Source organism: Patella vulgata, chromosome 3 (genome assembly GCF_932274485.2).
Source record: "Patella vulgata chromosome 3, xgPatVulg1.2, whole genome shotgun sequence".
In the NCBI taxonomy this organism is placed as follows: domain Eukaryota; kingdom Metazoa; phylum Mollusca; class Gastropoda; family Patellidae; genus Patella; species Patella vulgata.
Genome location: NC_065881.2, coordinates 75,474,740 through 75,495,097, shown reverse-complemented (window position 1 = coordinate 75,495,097; position 20,358 = coordinate 75,474,740). Strand labels below are relative to the sequence as shown.

Below are 20,358 nucleotides of genomic sequence, written 5' to 3'. Positions count from 1 at the left end.
TCCCGGAAAGCGGCATTACAGCCTACTCTTATATCGAATTCCTACTGTCAAGGAATATAATACGTACACGTGACAATGTGTACACGTGACCTCGGTTTATTGTCACATCCGAACAACTAAACATAGGACACATTATGGTGTATGTCTGAGTCATTTCATCTCGTTTCCCTTAAACGCTTTAATCGCTATATATATATGCAAGACTTGTAGGAAGGTCATATTATCCAGATTTGGAAATAAACCATAGAACAGTACAGTATTTCACCACAAATTTCACTGGAATATGTTAGCTATACAGGAGCACTACTCTCTCCCCCCCCACCTCCTCACATGATGACGGTCCTTGTAACGTCCATGGTATAAGATGATTTCACACGAATCAATACAGTCGAAGCTATTTAATTTCTGAAACCAATAATCACAACACAAGTTGAGCTACATTAATATGATCCCATTAATATACATAATTCAATCCATATATCATTGTCTCGGCTTATCATGATCATACACTCACAGGGTGGTAATTTACACCTACAATAAAACAGTCGATATAAGTAATGGGTTAATCTCGTGGAAGGATTATCTTACAGTGGTTGCCCATAGCAAATTATAGTTTATATATTTATATCTCCGCGAAGCCGTATCGAGTTATTTTCATATTAAGTACATTAGACAAGACATAGAACTTCCCATATATGACTCTATGTACATATACTTCAATATCTGCTTAGTTTTGTTTATTTAAAGATCAAACTTCGACTTGATCTTAACCTTTTAATATACTTAAGAACACTTTACTTGGATATCAAGGATCGTTGGAACACAAGCTGTTTAGTTAGGAAATAAGAAACGTTTATTCACATAGTCGTAAAGGTGAGTTATACATTGGAACCATTACATGTTATATACCGGATTTATGCAATTGATTTGATATTTGTTGTTTATTTCTTACAATGTATAGTTTGTCATGTCCGCAGGTTTGTCTTATCGGTTTTATTTTGCGTGTAGTGTGATCCTCCTGAACTTGCTATCACTGTCCGGTAAATAATAATTACAGTTTAAGTTCGTAATTACTAAATAGTTCGTAATATTATCGATAAATTGTGCATAATGCTGTATGACAAAAATGTTTAGGACCAAAGAAAGTATTTACAAAAGAAACATTATGGTCGATTTGTTTTGTAAAAGGAATATTACTGCATTACGCACTACAGATTTGTTTTTAAGAAGGAATATTACAGATTCGTTTTTAAAAGGAACATTATTGCACTACGGACTTTTCTTTTTAAAAGGAACAATACCGTGTCACAGTTTTGATTTTTTAAAAGAAATATTACTGTGTTACGGATTTGTTTTTAGAAGAAATATTACTGTGTTACGGATTTGTTTTTTTATAAGAAGAATATTATTGTATTACGGATTTGTTTTTTTTAAAAGGAAGATTACTGTATTACGGATTTGTTTTTTAAAAGGAAGATTACTGTATTACGGATTTGTTTTGTAAAAGGAAACTTTACTTTATTACGGATTTGGTTTTAAAAAAAAGGAAAATTACTGTAGTATGGATTTGTTTTAAAAGGGAACATTGTTGTATTACATTTGTATCAGCCGAACATCCGGGGTCACCACTGAATAAAGAGAAAGGGGCTTGCAAACTGCCGAAGGTTCTCGCTAAGATTCGAACGGAGACATTCCCTATAGTCCCAGCAACACAACCACTGCATAGCTGCTTTTCTTTACGAATTACTTTCGATGGTGGTTAAGTCTGAGACTACGAAATATACGTCAAACATTCTTTATGTCTAAAACGTATAAAATAAATACTTTATTTTTATAATTAGTAAATAAAAAATAATAGTGAGTTCTTATATTGCGCACAGGTCCATTAAAGTTAATGCTCAAGGCACATTTAGCTCTCCGCGTATCACAAGATAAGAACACAGCTTATGTTATTAAGCAGTCAAAAGAGATGAGAAGTGTTATTCGGTGTTCTAAAACACTGTGAAATACACACACCAACACACACGTGTCTGTTGTATTTTGTTACACATCATGGTCATTGTACTGTTATATCACACTTTTAAGACAGTCTGAGAGTATTAGTGAGTCGTTGTTTAGTGGATTAACAAGCGTTGGTTGTTTAGAGTAATATTTACCAATACATATATATATGCTGTCATGTTAGCTATAAGTACTTATATTCAATACGTAATACCATGCTAACATAATCCACTTACATTAAGTCGTTTAGTTGTCATCGTCACCCTTATCGACTAGATGAAATAACATAGAATATTATCGTCACTAGAAAATATATAGATTTGTTTTTTTACAATCTAGAATGCATTTAGATCGCCTTAGAAAAGTTATTATGTTTGATAAAACACTCATGTACGTAGGAGTAATGTTTGCACATTAAAAACAGAAAAAACACACACTCCGCCTTCAAATATAGAGCTCAAATAAAGAGAGAGAGAGAGAGAGAGAGAAAGAGGCTTGCGCGTAGGGGTCTTTGGCAGTGGGGGAGGGGTGGCGCGGGGTCGACTCGTCGAAAAACCACGACATTTGGCCCGGCGACCCTACTCCTTGCCACGTACTAGCTTTTGTTCGAAACCACACCACTTGGATCAATGATAGACCTTATGATTTAAAGCGCACACGTTAAATCATTCGATCACCCAAGACCAAGTTTGGAATTGAATAAAGAAAAGCAGAACATGCTATTTCAGCAAAATTCTTTTGAACTAAAGCGCAGGCGTTAGGTCACTCGGCCACACAAACCCATTCAAATAACAAGCTTATATTTGTTCTTTTAAATAACACAGAATGAGGATTTTGTATCAAATAGCCTATGTATATGTAAATAAACTGACTTTATATGCTAATATTTTATATCTTTTCAGGCTATCGATTTGTAATTGGATAGGAGTATTATGTTCATCTAATGAATGAAATTGTTGAACAAATGAGCGAATCTTGTTTGACGTAGATATCAACAAACGAGGAACAGTAATCAAAAGACATAGCTTGCAAACATGGCGGCTGCTTCTTTTATGAAAATGAGTCCAGCCAAACTTAGAACTCCGACAACGAGGATAACCAGAAGCAGCGATACTCGCAGAAGTGATTCGTATGAAATAGAGCACGTAGAATACGATTGGCCCGATCTACCGCCCTTAACACAGGTTAAGGACGCCATTACGAGAAATAAAGTCAGCCATGGTATCAGTTATTTACTTCCCCTGGATTCGGTCAGTAATAATTTCCGTCCAGATTTACGACACATGTATGGTGAAACTAATCGAAGTTATGATCGATTTTTGTTTGATAACGCTAAATCACAACCCTCTACTAAAGTGCAACTTTTTCGACACAGCGTAGACACGAAATTATCTGAAAAATATCTCAGTGCATTGCCGTCGAATCTTAATGCACATTCGGAAGAAGTCAGAAAGCTGTACGGACGATCTGCCCCACGACAAGCTGCCGCTAAAAGACGAATGGGATTAGATTGCAGTAAATCGCGTCAGAGATCGGGTCTTTACGTCACAGTTAAGGCCAAAGAACCACCGGAAGCCATAGAGATGCGAGAGGAAGTAGAAAAAATTATTACATCATTAAAGGAAAATGATGATGAATATGACGACGCTGTAGAAGACAACCACAGTCCGGAGGGTGGTTTAGAAACCCAGTCAACAATAACAGAAGCAAAGAGCAACCAAATGTATCGCAAAAGATCAGTTTTCAAAGAAGCCGATCATTCTGCATCTTTGAATGCAAAATTAGAAAAACTAAAACTTGAGCAAAGAACGTTTAAAACTTATCAAAAATTGAAAAATGCCACCCCTCCTAAAATTCAAATTCCATCCATGTTAAAATCCACCTTTTTATCCGACGAGGAAAATCAAACAATATGGGAATGGTTACATCACAAGGAGGAGATGTCCGAATTCGATTTCTTTTTGTCTGTTTGTGGATAAATAGGCTGACTCACTTTTAAGAAGGAAAAATTCCAAAGGGACTTGAAATATTACAACGATTTAAGTAATAAGGACATCAAACAGTCACACCCTTCCATATTTCACTGTAAATGTATCCATTTGTTGATTATCATCCTATTGTAAAGGTTTGAAGATTGTTTCTGATTTGTGATGTAAAAAAACTTTGTGCAATGCTTGCAATACACTTTTTTGTATTATTCTTTCTTAAGTATTTACATACAACTTTGTTGCATTTCCGGAAAAACTATATAATTATTGCTTGTGTGTTTGAGGCGGGAGTGGGGGGGGGGGGGTGTTATCATATGATTGTCGAGAAACGATTCAGCCAATGTTACTTCTATGAGCATTTCTATTGACATATCTTACAAACATAAATGAATGTTTACCCATAGTTTGACAGTGGCAAATGTGAATTTGAAAAGAAGCAGACATGCAGTGCTAATCACACCACATACACAACCCCATGGACCGTTAACAGCTAAGATGACACCGTTTCTTTGATCCGTCACGTGGAGATTTTATGTGTATAGGCATGCTTATTTATTATTAATACTTTGTTTTTTTGTTCTTTTGAAATGTTCCGCTCCCGAAAAAAGTTATATCCAAGGGCACCGCTAGGTGAAGCGCCCTTTTCGCTCTACCCCTGTCCCTGCATTGGCCGAGAAAGTTCATCCAGATTTTCCGGCGTGGTTCTACCTTGTCAGTGATGCAGGACGGAGGGGCTGACAAGGAAAGCTGTCTAGTCGTTCGGATGGGACGAAAAACCGAGGTCCCGTGTACACATTGGCGTGCACGTAAAAGATCCCTTGGCAGTTGGAATTCGATATAAGAGTAGGCCGTAGTGCCGCTGTCCGGGCAAAATTTCCCTCATAGCACACTGTATGGCGTATGCCCGTCTTCATTAGCCCAGGTTAGGAGCAGAACAGTAGGACGTTAAACTCCATTTTATTTCATTTCATTTTGCTCTACCCCTGAATGAATATTTAATGAGCAGCAGTAAATATTCGCTTTGCCGCTACGATAACTGAAAGGAATGACATCGATGCGAGTTAATTAGCTCCCAATATTGACTTTTTTGCTTCTGCAAATTAAATTCTAAAACTTTTTGAAATTATTTCATCACTGAAAGGGATGACATCGGTGCGAGTTAATTAACTCCCATTATTGACTTTTTTACTTCTGCAAATTGAATTCTAAAACCTTTTAAAATTATTAAGAAAAAATTAAAAGTGTTGTAAGTATATATGGATAAATAATATTTCCTATTTAGTGTAAATGGGTACATAAAATCGTACGCCCAGGCGTAAAAGGCACTCGGCAAACCTCGACAGATTCCAGTACCCTACATCTAGCCTCAGCTGTATGACGGTAATTGATATGTACCTACGCCTATACATGAAATTGCGATGCGGCAGGGGTTTACTTATTGGGAAAACTTGTCGCTTTTAGAAAATAGTTCTCACATTTGCGTCGTTCGAAGAGTGTGTAGAATTTTCAGTGCAAACTTGTCATTGTCTAAAGAAAATCAGATAAACTTGGAAGAAAAACAACTTCAGACTTTGAAATCTTTGTATGATAAAACATTCTTCAAAGGCGTCGTCATGGGCAACGCCGTTGGTAATCCAGAAACTTGAAAGTGGTTTCAATGGCCGAGGCTATATGTAGGGTACTGGAATCTGCTGGGGTTTGCCGAGTGGCGTAAAAGGCACCAATTCTGCTAGGACTAGTTGTTTGTGTTACTTCTTCCCATGTAAACCATGCACGTGGTATGCTCTGACGTCTCAAGTAGACATATACTGCACGTGAACTTCCAAAATTGGAAGGTGTTATAAACCAAACTCCTTTAGAGTAAACAATGTACAGGTGACCGGGCATCAATACCAATGTGTAATCCGAATTAAATTAAGATTAATAATTACTTAACATAAAGTGTTAAAAAGCTTAGATAAGTAACATCCCGCTAAAAAGAAAGGACCTTTCCCTTGACGTAAGGCTGAAAGAGCTGTACATTATTATCACGCCGTTATTTCGTAACGTTAATATGATTATATACCGGTAGGTACTTGTATAGCTGACATTAAACAGGGTATATTATATTCCATGAACAGTGTTAAATTAACGGCGCGTGGTAACAATACTAAATTTTATGAAATTATGTCGTTAGATATTGACACAATGGCTGTGTAAAAGCCTTCTCGATACACGTCACAGTTTTACCTTAAAGGCACACCATGTGCTAAACTTATATCAAGGATATGTTTGACGGAATGGCCTGTTATTGTGTTTACAAGCACGTTGGTGAGGTGGGGTGACTCAGTGGTCTCTGGTTCGCTCCCAGAGTTGGCCGAGCAGGTTCCTTGGGATTATCAGGCAGGGGTGGTGCAGGACGGGGCCTGGTAAGTACAGTGTCTAGTCGTGTGGATGGGACGAAAAATCTTGGTACGTCTACACGTTAGCGTGTAATTAAAAGAACACTTGACAGTTTGACATCGAATTAAGAGTTGGCCATAGCACTCATATCAGACTGTATGGCATATGCCTGTTTTCATTAGCCCAGTCGGTGCAGAAAATTAGGACGTTAAACCCCATTGCACTTTATTTTCATTTCATTCTTCGTTAAATAGATAAAACTAATTGAGATATAACCAATTTCATGTTCAACTGCCGGTTCAAATCAAACAGGACTTATAGATCAGTCAATTTACGGAAAGTGTGAGTTTCATCGTACGATATTGTGACAGGAAGTAGCCCCCCCCCCCCCGGTTTACGCTCATATGTACTCATCCTCGGCATGTGTTGTGGTCTTATTCCGTTCTACTCCACTACACCGTGGGTTTATGCATGGGCTATTCGTGTATTCAAATTATCTGCCATTGATCGTAGCTTGATTTTACGAACTAATCAAAAAAACAGTTTACGAACCAGTCTTATAGCCCTATTGTTTACGTTTACAACAATATGGCTGATTGTTCGCTCGATTATGAAAACGTTTGCAAGAAATTTAATATAAAAGATGTGACATGCACACAAAAAGTCAGTTCTTATGTATTTAACAATATTTTTGATTGGTCAATAAAAATAGCACAATCATCAAGGGGAGAGTATTTGAATACGTGTATTCAGGGGTTAGTGGAGCGGTACGGAATGGGACCACTGGGGATACCGCGGATGATATATACTCAACTATATTTTAGATGTGTTGATTTGTGAATGGATATTATACATAATTTAAACCAAGAAAACCATGGAAAGAGTTGATTCTCCCTACATCGGAATTTAACATTTATGTCAATTTCTAGGTTCCAAATATTAGCGGCTAGCAGGATACCCGGCTTCGCTCGGGGGTCATAACTCCGAAACCGTAAGTGGTAGACTAACGCCCCCTGGCCTATGTTACTCCCCGGTCCGAGCTACCCCTATACCCCAAATTTCAGACTCGGGGCCGATGTAGCCGCCAACCCCGAACAGACAGACTTCGCTCGGGGGTCATAACTCCGAAACCGGAAGTGGTAGACTAACGCCACCTGGCCTATGCTACTCCCCGGTCCGAGATACCCCTATACCCCAAATTTCAGACTCGGGGCAGACCTAGTGTAGCCGCCAACCCCGAACAGACCGGCTTCGCTCGGGGGTCATAACTCCGAAACCGGAAGTGGTAGACTAACGCCACCTGGCCTATGTTACTCCCCGGTCCGAGCTTACCCTATACTCCAAATTTCAGACTCGGGGCAGACCTAGTGTAGCCGCCAACCCCGACCAGACAGACAGACAGACAAACGACAGTCACAAATATATATATAGATTTAGCTGCTATAAACCTAGAATAACATGGAAAGTGTTGATTATCCCAAAATCAGAGTTTAACCTTATGAACAATCCAACTAAAGGTAGATTTGCATTTCGTTCATTTTATTTTTACCTGGCTACCTCCGTTTTACTATTTATTCGTTTTGAAACATATACATTCAGCAGATGCGATTGTTACGTGAAAAATGTTCCTAATATATGTAAAATGCTTCTTAAAGATGTATTATATAAGAATTAAATAAAGAAATGAAATGAAATGAAATGGGGTTTAACGTCCTACTGTTCTGCTCCTATACTGGGCTAATGAAGACGGGCATACGCCATACAGTGTGCTATATCGAATTCCAACTGCCAAGGGATCTTTTACGTGCATTCAAATTTTATACACGGGACCTCGGGTTTTCGTCTCATCCGAATAAAGAGCTGAAGTTTTTCCTATAACACTTCCAAGATAGATAGTGAAAACTTAATATGTTGACAATTTCTTTCAATTACTGAGTTATGAGTGTTTGAAGGTTTGACAAGATGACGCGAAAATAGTTGATTATCGTAGCAAAGATACTTGACAATCGAGACTAGGTCTTTTGTATCCATTTTGTTATTAATCTTTTTGATCTCGCGGGTGCTCTATTCCAACTGATGGTTTAACGTCATACTGCTCTGCTCCGACTGGGATAATGGAGACGGGCATAGGCCATACAATGTGCTATGAGGGAAATTTTGCCCGGGAAGCGACACTATGGCCTACTATTATATCTAATTCCAGCTGCCTCGGTTTTTTGTCCCATCCGATCGACTAGACAGCTGTCCTTGTCAGGCCCTCCGCCCTGCACTACTGACAAGGGGAAACCGCATCGGTCATGCTAAAACAGAGACCTGAAATAGGCAGATTTAGTTCTTACATCATGCAACTTTAATGCAGTGTAAATGTAAAACATCAGAAAAACAAAACCGAAACCGAAACGCAAATATGGTCTGACATTCTTGATTACGAATGAGAGAGAGAGAGAGAAAGAGAGGGAGAGAGAGAGAGAGAGAGAGAGAGAGAGAGGTTAACGTCCACTCGATACAAACTAGGGGACTAACATATGTCACGTATTCCGGGGTGATTACAAATGTCTCAAATAACGAAATAAATAATAGACATAACAACAATTTCAAAAAAAGATAAAAAGTGACAGTTTTTGTTATAAAAAAGAAAACGGAACATCTGTTTCATCGACCACATTTTAAAGGAATGCCATGCCATTGCAAATCTTTCATATGGTGGTCTTAAAATGAACCACAAGGTAACCAAGCGTTTAATAAGATGCTCGTCAAATCTAAATTGATCCTGTCGCATCGATAAATTTAATCACATATAAGGTGGTAGAGAATCATTTCATTATGGCTGGTGTCAGACACGCTAACTTTCTTCATTATTGGACTATTTTGTACAACTAGCAACTGACACCAGTTGTAGAACTTCTCAGAATAAGGTAAGTCTCCCATTGTTCCATTCATAAAGTACTTTCATAAATTTTATTCCGTTATTCTTATTAAGATGTTTTGAAATTTAAATTCGTGTTGCTCTTTTAATTTAAGGTAAATCTCTGATTGTTCCATTCATAAATTTTATTCCGTTATTCTTATTAAGATGTTTTGAAATTTAAATTCGTGTTGCTCTTTTAATTTAAGGTAAATCTCTCATTGTTCGATTCCTAAAGTACTTTCATAAATGTTATTCGGTTATTCTTGTTAAGATTTTTTGAAATTTAAATTCATGTTGCTCTTTTAATTTAAGGTAAATCTCTCATTGTTCGATGTATAAAGTACTTTCATAAATATTATTTCGGTATAATTAGGCAGTTCTTAAATTTAAATTCCTGTTCTCTTTTAATGTAAGTATTTTGTTACGGAACTTTCAGCAAAAAAAACTATGTTTAATAGATTTCCTAATAAATATGTAAGAACCAAAAGATAATTCAGAGAAACTATCGCTTTCTGATGTCATTATGGATAACTTAGATCTATATGCCATTCATTCCAATTATGTTAAGCTATTCTTACTAAGACATTTTGAAATTCATTTCGCCTTAGTCCTTTTAATTAAACATTTTTCTTAAAGTAAGTTGCAAGTTTCTTAAAAAAAAGTAAGCAAATATTGTTATTAAATAGTCATATGTTTTATATTTCCTATCAAATATGATAAAAAGATAAAACATTCAAGATATTCATTTCGTTTCTCTTAATTTAATCTTATAAGATATTTTGAAATTCAGTTCTCGTTAGTCTTTTTGATTTAACAATTTTCAAAAAGAGTAAATATTGTTATATAAATAGGCTTGGTATAAAATGATAATTCAAAATATAAGTTTTATATTCCTTTATTTACACTCAAAATTCTGGTTCAAGAGAATCTGTCTTTTGGACTACACCTGCATACCCTCGTGTAGCGGATTAATTGGTATTTAATATCTAATTGTTTTTTCGGATTTTTTTTTTTGGGGGGGGTGGGGGGGTGGGAAGGGGGTGGACTCATCAACCGTTGATGTCCATCCTGATGACAACAATATGTTACATATGTATCAGTAAGCTCATCGCTACTAAAGGGTGTACGAGACAGGGTCTTCTTACTCTTTCAGAACACATAATTTATCTTGATTTCTTAACACCAAGGTCCGAGAAAAATAGAACTGTAATTGTATATTTCCTTTTAGATACGAATTTACAGAACATAATACAATATGTTGCAACAGATTGGAGGAGATCGTTTATTTTATATATCACAGGCTATACAACAATCAGATCGGTTACCACTGATTATTGTCTTTTTAACCAATATGTTGGATAACCTTCTATTAACAGCAGTAGGTAAGAATATCAAAATTGTAGTTAAAACCTAATAACCCCTGTTCGAAAATTGTTTAAATGCAATTCATAGGTCGTTTTGATGAGGCATGTGGATATCTTACAAATGTAATGAAGGGTCTTCGTTAACGAAATGGAATGAAATGAAATGGGTCTAACGTCCTACTGTTCTGCTTGATCTCGCTTTAACCCCGTGCATTTAATCAAGGCCTTTACGTAATACCCTACATACCCTGCTCCGACTGGGCTAATGAAGACTCACATACGCCATACAGTGTGCTATTAGGGAAACTTGTCTAATTCCAACTACCGAGGGATCTTTTACGTGCAGGCCAATGTGTGTACACGGGACCCCGGTTCCATCCGAACGTCTAGGCAGACGTCCTTGTCAGACTCTCCGGTCTGCACCAATGACAGGGGAAACCACGCCGGAAATTCTCGATGAATTTTCTCGGCCAACACCGGGGGTGAACCCGCGACATCCAAGCTATCAAGTCAGTGTCTTACCCACTTAGCTACCGTGGCTCCCATCTTCGTTAACCCAGTTAGTAGGATGTTAGAGTCCATTTCATTTACAGGGCCCCGGTGACGATTTCTAGTTTCAGACCAGATTAACTGTGTTTTACTATAAACATATAATATGTTCCAGTGATCATTAACCGGACGGAACCCGATAGCATATCAAATGTCCGCAACAGCTTGTTAATTGCGGGCCAGTTTATTTAAGACGATTGTCTTTGTTTAACATGCACTTAAAGTCTGAAACCGTTCTCAATACGTTCCTAACGCCCGAACAGATTTTAAAAAAAATTATTCATAGACTCAGACCCTACACAGACTTGTCTCAAAATTTCTTTTTTTGGTCGAAAGTAAAAGTGCAGCCAGAGAAAAGTTACATTTTTCACACGCTTTAGACCTATACTTTATCGTTTATTTTTACCATGTCCACATCTGGAGATCAGACGCAGCAATCCAGCCCAAAAAATTAATAAAATACGCAAAGCGCTACCTTGTAACAACAATAAATTTAATAGATATGGCATACTTCTATGATTCACAGAAATATTATTGTTTTCTAATTGCTTGATTCGCGAAGTTTTTAAAGCAATGACGAAGTTTACCATTTTCCTGTTTCTTTTTTTAAACATAAAATGCACAATACTTGTATTATCTATACCTGGAATCTATTGGACATTTTCTTTTGATTATTTTGTAGTTCCAATAATTCCTGATTATTTGTTAAATATGGATAAGGTCGAGTGGGAGACTGACAACAACACGTTCAATTTAAACCAATCAGACAGTTCGAATGAATTTATGAACCAATCAGAACCATCAATGACAGAAAAGATTCTACTATTATCTGTTAATATTATGAATGAGAATAGTAAAGTTGGTTGGTTATTATCGTCTAAAGCCATAGTACAGTTAATAGCTAATCCGTTTATAAGTCCATTAGCTAGTAGGTAAGTTCAATAATGTAATTTAGCGTACTAAATTTATAAAACTGATATGACGGAGTGTCTTTCTTAATACGATTCTGGCAAATTTTATCGATCTGAACCCCTTCGACCACCGTAGTCGAATTTTACCCAAATATCATTTTTATCTCTAAAATTTATGAAAAACAAAAATGTCTATCTGAAGTTAGTAGCGGAGCTGGGGATTTTCTCTGAGATGGTTGAGGCTTCGGGTCCCTCAAGAAAACTATATATGGGGAATTTTTCTCTTTTTTTTTTATTAAAAGTCGTATATGTTACAACTAAGCAATTGCGTCACAATTTCATGTTAGATTATGTAATCCGTAAGAACTTTCAGAACAATTCAATACACGTTGCAGTAACAACTGAAAGTTCTTAAATCTGACTGCCTAGAAATATATTTTTTATTTCAGATTTGGATATTCTGTTGTTTTATTCAGTGGTACTTGTGTTATTTTTATATCATCTATGGGTAATTATAATCATTCGTATCTTCAAGTTTGTGCAATTTCTTAATTAATGTTTACATGTTGGCTCAGTGAGTAAGGCGATGGCTCACTAGCTAGGAGATCCCTGGCTGGATCCCGTTGTTGGACGAGAAGGTCCCCGGGATTGTCAATGGCACAGGACGGATGGGACGAAAAACCAAGGTCCCGTGCACGTAGAATGCAATTGCTGCTCTGACAACATTTTCATCGTATGCCCGTCTTCAATAACCACGTTGGACCAGACAAGTAATGCGTTAAACCCTATTCATTCATTCTTTCATTTTCGAACTTTCTTTGGTTGGCAGACAGACAGAAATGGGGTTTAACGTCCACTCGACACAAACTAGGTCATTTCGGGACTAACATATGGTTTTAATTTTATTTACATAATTCGCTTGCGCGTAGGGGTCTTTAGCAGTGGGAGGAAACCGGAGGACCCGGAGAAAACCCACGAGGTTGGACAGGCGACCCTACTCCTTGCCACGTACAACTGGAGATTCGAAACCACGACAGACTTTATGATACAGCGCGCGCACGCTAACCATTCAGCCATCCAACCACCTTCTTTGGTTGGTGAATATGAGCTATGACTTTTTAAAAAAAAAAAAAAAAAATATTAAACTTTAAGAATTACTTTCTAAATATTTTCTTATCTTTGTACCAATATTATGCTTCTCTATTTCCATTCTTTTTAGTATTTGCTTTTACTGAAAACTATGTACCACTCTTTATGGCGAGATCTGTTCAAGGTTTGGGTTCCGCGGCGTTGGCTATAGCAGGTAAAGATCAATACCAATTATTAAATATTAAAGTTATCTAGTATGATCTTACTATACGTTGTTACACAAGACGGATTTGTGTTGGTTGATTGTTCAGGGTACTGGACTCTCCTGTGTTCGAATTCAGACTTTATAATTTTTGAACTCCCGTCATAACTTGTCAGCGATGGTGCCTGTGAGACTGACAATAATGTGTGCTTATTCGTTCGGATGGGGCAAAAACGGAGGTCCAGCACTATAAACGTGCATGATAATTAAAGTGCGAAGAAGAGTCGGCGCAAACGCCACTATCCGGGCAAAATTCTACCATCTCGCATTGCACGGATAACCATAAAAACACCACAATTTGTCTCAAATTGACCGAAGAAGTGCGTTGAAGAGACATTAAACAAAATTGCACTCCATTCTTTACACCAGCTCCTTTGTAGTTTTATACAATCAAACGGAGTTGGGTAGTTATTTCGATTATAATTTAGGGTACTGAGCATTGTTTTTTTTATATTAAATTAACGGCCCTTGATTTGCACTTTTGTTGGAGAATATCAGTTTTCTCACGGCTTAATCTACGCTAAAACAAAATCAAAGTATCAACACTGGATAATCTGGATGCGCCAATCGAAATGAGAAGAGAGAAAATCGAAAAAGTAAATTTACAAAATGGACACCATAGATCGATGTAAATATTGAACTGACTTTTGACTGATACTCATATTAGAAGTTCAACTTATGCAATATTGGAGTTTGCAAGAGCTTCATATATCGCCCAAATCACGTTCAGGGACATAACATGAAACACCACGTACAATGTTAATTTCATATACTAATTGCAAACTTATTGCTGTTATATTCAAAATACATTTTATAGGAATGAGTATAGTGGCTCAGAGATATCCTGATGATAAGAGTAGGAGTAGAGCTATGGGTGTGGCTATGGGAGGCTCTGCCACTGGGGTATTAGGTAAATAGATGTTTTAAGAGATAATTCAGATAAGTTATATCAAGATTCAATCTGATTAAAACACAGTTCCTATTTCATTTCGTTTTTTATAGTTCAAAATTTTGTTTTACTTACCTTGATTACAATAGGATCTGGAAGAGATGATTTGAGGGAATAGCCAATGAAACTGTCTGTTGCGGCGAGCTCTGGATGTGCGGTGCACGGAACTGTGGGTATACATTCGCAGCGAAGACAAAGCAAAAGTTGCATTATACCCACTTGAAACATTATATGTCTGGCATCATAGGGTCAAAAGCCGGTCACATGATCACTGGCGCGACCTCCCACTACAACTACATGTAGTCAGATCTTCATATAGTGGAAGCCACCGAAAGTATAAAAAACGAAACGAAATATAGATCTGTATTTTAATCAGACTGTTAATGATTAATTGTATTTAGTTAAAGAATGTACCATCAAGTTTAGGGCTTGACCAGGACAGCTGTCTAGTCGTTCGGATGGGACGAAAAACCGAGGTCCCGTGTACACATTGGCTTGCACGTAAAAGATCCCTTGACAGTTGGAATTCGATATGAGAGTAGGCCATAGTGTCGCTGTACGGGCAAAATTTCCCTCATAGCACACTGCATGGCGTATGCCCGTCTTCATTAGCCCAGTTCGGAGCAGAACAGTAGGACGTTAAACCCCATTTCATTTCATTTTCATTTCATTTCATTTTATTTCACCATCAAGTTTAGCTAGACATTAACTGAAAACCCTATTTATATTCTCTTCTTTATTTTGCACCTTTTGTTATCTTGAAAAACAAATCCATATGCTTATTAAAGAAAGGATGGTGCTGTGACGTTTTCCAAATCCTTTTACTTTATAGTAATGAAATATCTTTAAACCAACCAACTGGATACATAGGAACCAAAAGGACAAGGATTCGATGTATAATTTCATTTTAATTTATTTACCTTCAATTTCAGTGGGTTATCCTTTTGGTGGATTCATGTACACTTTTGTAGGAAAGATGGCCCCGTTTTGCATTATAGCCGTGTTGATATTATTTGATCTAGGTAAGGTATTTTGCCTAGAAGAGTAGAAGTTAATAAGATTATAAAATTATTTAAAGCCCCAACTTTTCAAACTTAAAGGGAAATATAGAATTTCAGACCACACATACCGAAACGTTAGTCTTACCAAAAAGCCAATTGATGCAAAACATTATCAATTCCAAATAACATATGTCCTACATTTATAGTTGTTTTAATCCGCTAAAGAACACTTTTCAGCCATTTATTAGCCCTCCGTTGCATTGTGGCTTAAACGTCCATATTACATTAATTGAACCAGTACGGGCAATGGTTATAAGCTTTCCGAAATAAAATTTAACAATTATATTTATTTCAGCATTACAGTGGGTAATTTTAAAGCCTTATATACTCTATGCAGTAAGTATCAACGTATTATTGTATTGATAGACTTATCTCCCTTTCATCAAATTGACTAAGATCTATATTACACTTAATTTAAACAGAGACCGAAATACTTCTCCAATGGCGTATATAAGTATTCTGGCGCCCCGTGACAACGCCTTGATTGTATTCTCTGAATATATAAAAACAGTCGAAACAAACGTTTTAGTCAAGTTGTACTTCTAAATCAACAACGAGAATTTCAAATGTCAAAAATTTGATTGAAAGTCATCCTAAAATGGCTGCCTTGTGCCGTCGCCCCGTCTGCCAGCACCCCTCTCGTTGAATATATTCACATATCTTTTATAAACGTTGTATATTCCATACATATAAGCCTACGTATTTCGTTGGGTAATCTTCTTTTAAATTTTCCCTAATCCAAACAGCATCAAAACAAGACTACCTCGTTGTTGAAGTTACTTCGGGATCCTTATATAGCAGTTATTGCAGGTAAGAGCACTTTATACTTGGGGTGCGAGGTAAACCGATATACCAATTCATAAGCTAATTAAAAATGGAAAAGTAACGATTGTGATGAAGTCAGTGATAATGATCACAACGTGATGAGTACGACTGAGTAAGAATCCTAAAATTGAATTTTCAGAGCAATAAATGAATCCAAAAATATGTAATTAATAAATAAAGAATACCTTTACATTTGTATGTATGTATATATGTACAAAGTACAATTTTGTAGGTGCAATAATGTTAACAACAATGGCAATGGCAGTGATAGAACCAACAGTTCCATTATGGATCATGCAAACCATGGAAGTACAGAAATGGCAGCTAGGTTGGTGTTTTATACCTACAACAAATACAACAAGAGCTGTTAGACTTTCAAAGAGTTTTGGAAAATGTAATCACACCGGGTGGGACGATTTACCCAATACTACCCAATACCACCCAATACCACCCCTTCATCGAAAGATCGGATGCGGTGAAACCGCGATGTACTGTGTATACTATTAACACCATGTTAAACATCTCAAACAGATGGAGAGCCACGGTAGCTCAGTGCGTTAGACGTTGACTCGTTAACCTGGAGGCCCCGTGTTCGACTCCTGCGTTGGCCGAGATCGTTCACATTGGCGTGCACGTAAAAGATTCCCCGGCAGTTGGAATTCGATCTAAGAGTGGGGTCTAGCGCCGCTGTCCGGGCAAATTTTCTCTCATACCCCACTTCATGGCGTATGCCCGTCTTCATGAGCCCAATAGGACGTTAAACTCCATTTCATTTCTCAAACAGATGGGAATGGAAATTAGTGCAGACAGTACCACTGCTGGACGAGCAATATTTCCCAAACTAGTACATCGAATATCATATGTCCGTCTTTATTAGAAGAGTAGGTTACAGAAAAGTAAGACGGACCCCCACGCATATCATTCGTTTACAAAAAGATACTTTGTTTATACTTGTAAATATTTTGTTTGTTTTCAGGTCTAGTTTTCTTACCAGATAGTATCGGTTATTTGATTGGTACAAACTGTTTCGGTGTGACGGCTAGGAACGTTGGAAGGTAAGTTGGCTTATTTTGGACATTCATTATATTTTATTACTTAACACGCAAGCGATGTTGATGAGCTTTTTATTATCTTTTCGAATTTTCTTCTCAACCTTTTTTATTTAATTGATAGGAAATTCTGGCGGTGATCGGGTGTGTTGTGAAGCTATACTAAATTCATTTACAGAAATGTATAATACCATTAGTTAAGTAGAGCTACCCTGTCTTACCCCTGATCAAAATTAATCTTACGCCATTTTCATCATGGGGAGCCAAGGTGACTCAGTGGACGTTGGCTCTCAAACCTAGAGGTCCCGTGTTTGATCCCTGCGTTGGCTGAGAAAAAAATCGGAGCTTTCCGGGGTGCTTCCCCCTTGTCAGTGGTGCAGGACGGGGGTCTGGCAAGGGATAACGTATAGTCGTTCGGATGGGACGAAAACCCGAGGTCACATGTACACATTGGCGTGCACGTAAAAGAACCACTGACAGTTGGAATTCGAAATAAGAGTAGACCATAACACCGCTGTTCGGGCAAAATGTCCCTCATAGCATACGTTATGGCGTATGTCCGTCTTCATTAGACCAGTATTTTCATAATATCTTTTTCAGATGGCTGTGTACCGTGGGATGTATGACAATGATTAGCCTCTGTTTGATATGTGTAAGTATTAATTCAGAAACTTACGATTCATAATACCATTAAATTTTAATTACATTTTGATTTAATCGACAAAAGATTTTCAATACAGTATAAGATTTTCAATACAGTATAAGATTTATATTTTATTTTCAGTTACCTTTTGCCACCCAGTTACCACAGTTAGTTTTACCTCATCTTGGTTTAGGATTAGGACTAGGCAAGTATTATACGTATTTATTTATTGACTTAAAGATTGGTAAAATTCTAATGTCTGGAAAATTACCATGAGGTATTGCTTGCCATGCCACATGACACATAACGAGGAGATTTGTCAAAATACATACATAGGATAAATATACCAAATAAATAAATAAATAAATAAATAGATAAATAAAGAAAGCAAATAAAGCAAATCAATAATTGCCGTTTATGTCATCTTTTGAAGGTGCAACTGATGCAGCTTTAATGCCTCTCTTGGCTCTACTGGTTGATATTCGACACGAAGCCTTTTATGGTAGTGTTTATGCCATAGCCCAACTGGCAGTTTGTCTGGCTTATTCTGTAGGTAAGCACATCTAAAATATTGAGACGCAATGCAAACGCACCACTGATTTGGCTGAAGGTGCCTGTGAAACTAAACTTAAAGCAGCGGGTATGTGAGATTTTTACATGACTGCAGGCTGGACATTTACCGACATAATGCCGATGTTGCCGTATTATGTTCTGGTCTTGTAAAGTCGTTTTCACGGGTTACCATGTAGGCCTTAGTCCATCTCTAGTGGACCCTCTCTGCTCAAAACGACCGATCAGTCTTAGGATAGGGACGTCCACTCTTTCTACTGACGGCTCTGATACTCTTGAATTAAATCAAGATCTCGGTGTTCAGATATGAACTTTGAGTCGACACGTTTTCTACAGAACTAAAGAAGTTGTGCATGATGACCTTAAGTTTTAAAAGCCACATTTTATGTCCAATTGTGCACTGTAAAATCTTAATTTTCAACTTTTCCTTTTGTGGATTCATTTTTTTGTGTTTAGGAGAATTGATCATTCTCGCGTGCAATCGTTGTTCATAATTGCAAGATTAAAGTGATTCTTTCCAACGAGATTTAAATTCACACATGTTTAAACATCTTGTGTTTCAGTGCGTCTCAGTGTTTCAGCCACCAGATATTATTTATCGTTGGGATTGATCATAATGTAACTTAACGTTAGCACTTTACTGGAAACTGTTAGTTTTGTGACACAAGAACAGTTGGGTAAATTCAACCCATAATAGCACGTACGGCGGTTGTGATCTAGGCTTAATATTATATATTCTTTCTTACAGGGCCATCATTAGCTGGGCAATTAGTAAAATCAATTGGCTTCCCATGGTGGGTAATGTTTATTTCTTAAAATATTATTAATGACGTTGGATTCTTTTGTTTTAGGCACCTAATTATTTTTAAATATGATTTTTCTGCATGCAATAGATTATTTGTTTATGGCATTGACGTATTTTATTCAAAGCATTTAGCTATTGAATACTAATTGTATTGATATATTCTATTCACGCAATAGGGGAATTTAACTTTAAATTGAAATTTATAAAACCCGAATGTCTATTTCAAGACTTTATTTATTTTACTTTAAAGGTTGATTCGTGGATTAGGAATATTAAATCTACTTTTCACACCATTTTGTCTTCTCCTCCGAAAAGTTTCCACACCTGACGAAAATACGGTATACTATCCTTTTCATACATATAATTACCACAAACCCGCAACTTACCCGCAAAGTTATATTGGCTTAAAGTATGTAAGTGATCAGACAAGTTCTTGGTAGTCTGAAAATGGAAAAGACACGATACGTGCGGGATGTTTTTGAACATCATTAAGCAAGATAAACACGTGCTTATGGTCCCAAGGTAATGGGTCACCGCATATTTTTTTAAATGTGCCGAGTTAACTACAGAGCTAATGGAACAACTAAATAAGGACCTACAACAATGGCCGCCGCAATAAGTGATAATAATACCCAATATTAGCACAATTGGGTTTTGTTTCAGATAAAATAAAGTATTGTATGGTTTAGTACTGTTTTTTAATTGAGCTTTATATGGGGGTACCATGATCTGTTCGAATCTTAGGGTCACCAAATGTTAACAAAACGATGCTGAACTACATGTGTGTAACGAACTCTGACCAAAGTTTACCAGTATATTAAAATAGAAATAGAAATAATATGTTTTTCCTTTCAGATTATTATTTCTGGAGAGAATAAGGAAGCTGGAAAACACGAGCTTGATGATGCAACAAACGGTTCCTTCGCATACGGCCGACTACACGAGGAGGATTAGTTGTATGTCCATTGAGGGGCATTATTGTCTGCCCCTTGTACATCGAAT

General features: G+C 37.0%; 2 protein-coding genes across 2 annotated transcripts; both read left to right on the top strand.

The window, feature by feature from the left end:
• The first annotated feature begins 2,942 nt into the window (after positions 1 to 2,942).
• LOC126816661 (uncharacterized) lies at positions 2,943 to 4,058 on the top strand. The gene has a single exon (XM_050543376.1). It carries the CDS (start codon positions 3,036 to 3,038, stop codon positions 3,978 to 3,980), a length of 945 nt encoding a protein of 314 aa, XP_050399333.1. The 5' UTR covers positions 2,943 to 3,035; the 3' UTR covers positions 3,981 to 4,058.
• A 6,476-nt stretch (positions 4,059 to 10,534) lies between these two features.
• LOC126815109 (synaptic vesicular amine transporter) lies at positions 10,535 to 20,310 on the top strand. The gene is made up of 14 exons (XM_050540646.2): positions 10,535 to 10,661; positions 11,875 to 12,124; positions 12,553 to 12,611; positions 14,272 to 14,364; positions 15,336 to 15,430; positions 16,211 to 16,274; positions 16,522 to 16,617; positions 17,266 to 17,344; positions 17,939 to 17,990; positions 18,123 to 18,186; positions 18,415 to 18,534; positions 19,300 to 19,345; positions 19,607 to 19,694; positions 20,212 to 20,310. Exons 1-14 carry the CDS (start codon positions 10,535 to 10,537, stop codon positions 20,308 to 20,310), a joined length of 1,332 nt encoding a protein of 443 aa, XP_050396603.1.
• Positions 20,311 to 20,358: the final 48 nt, after the last annotated feature.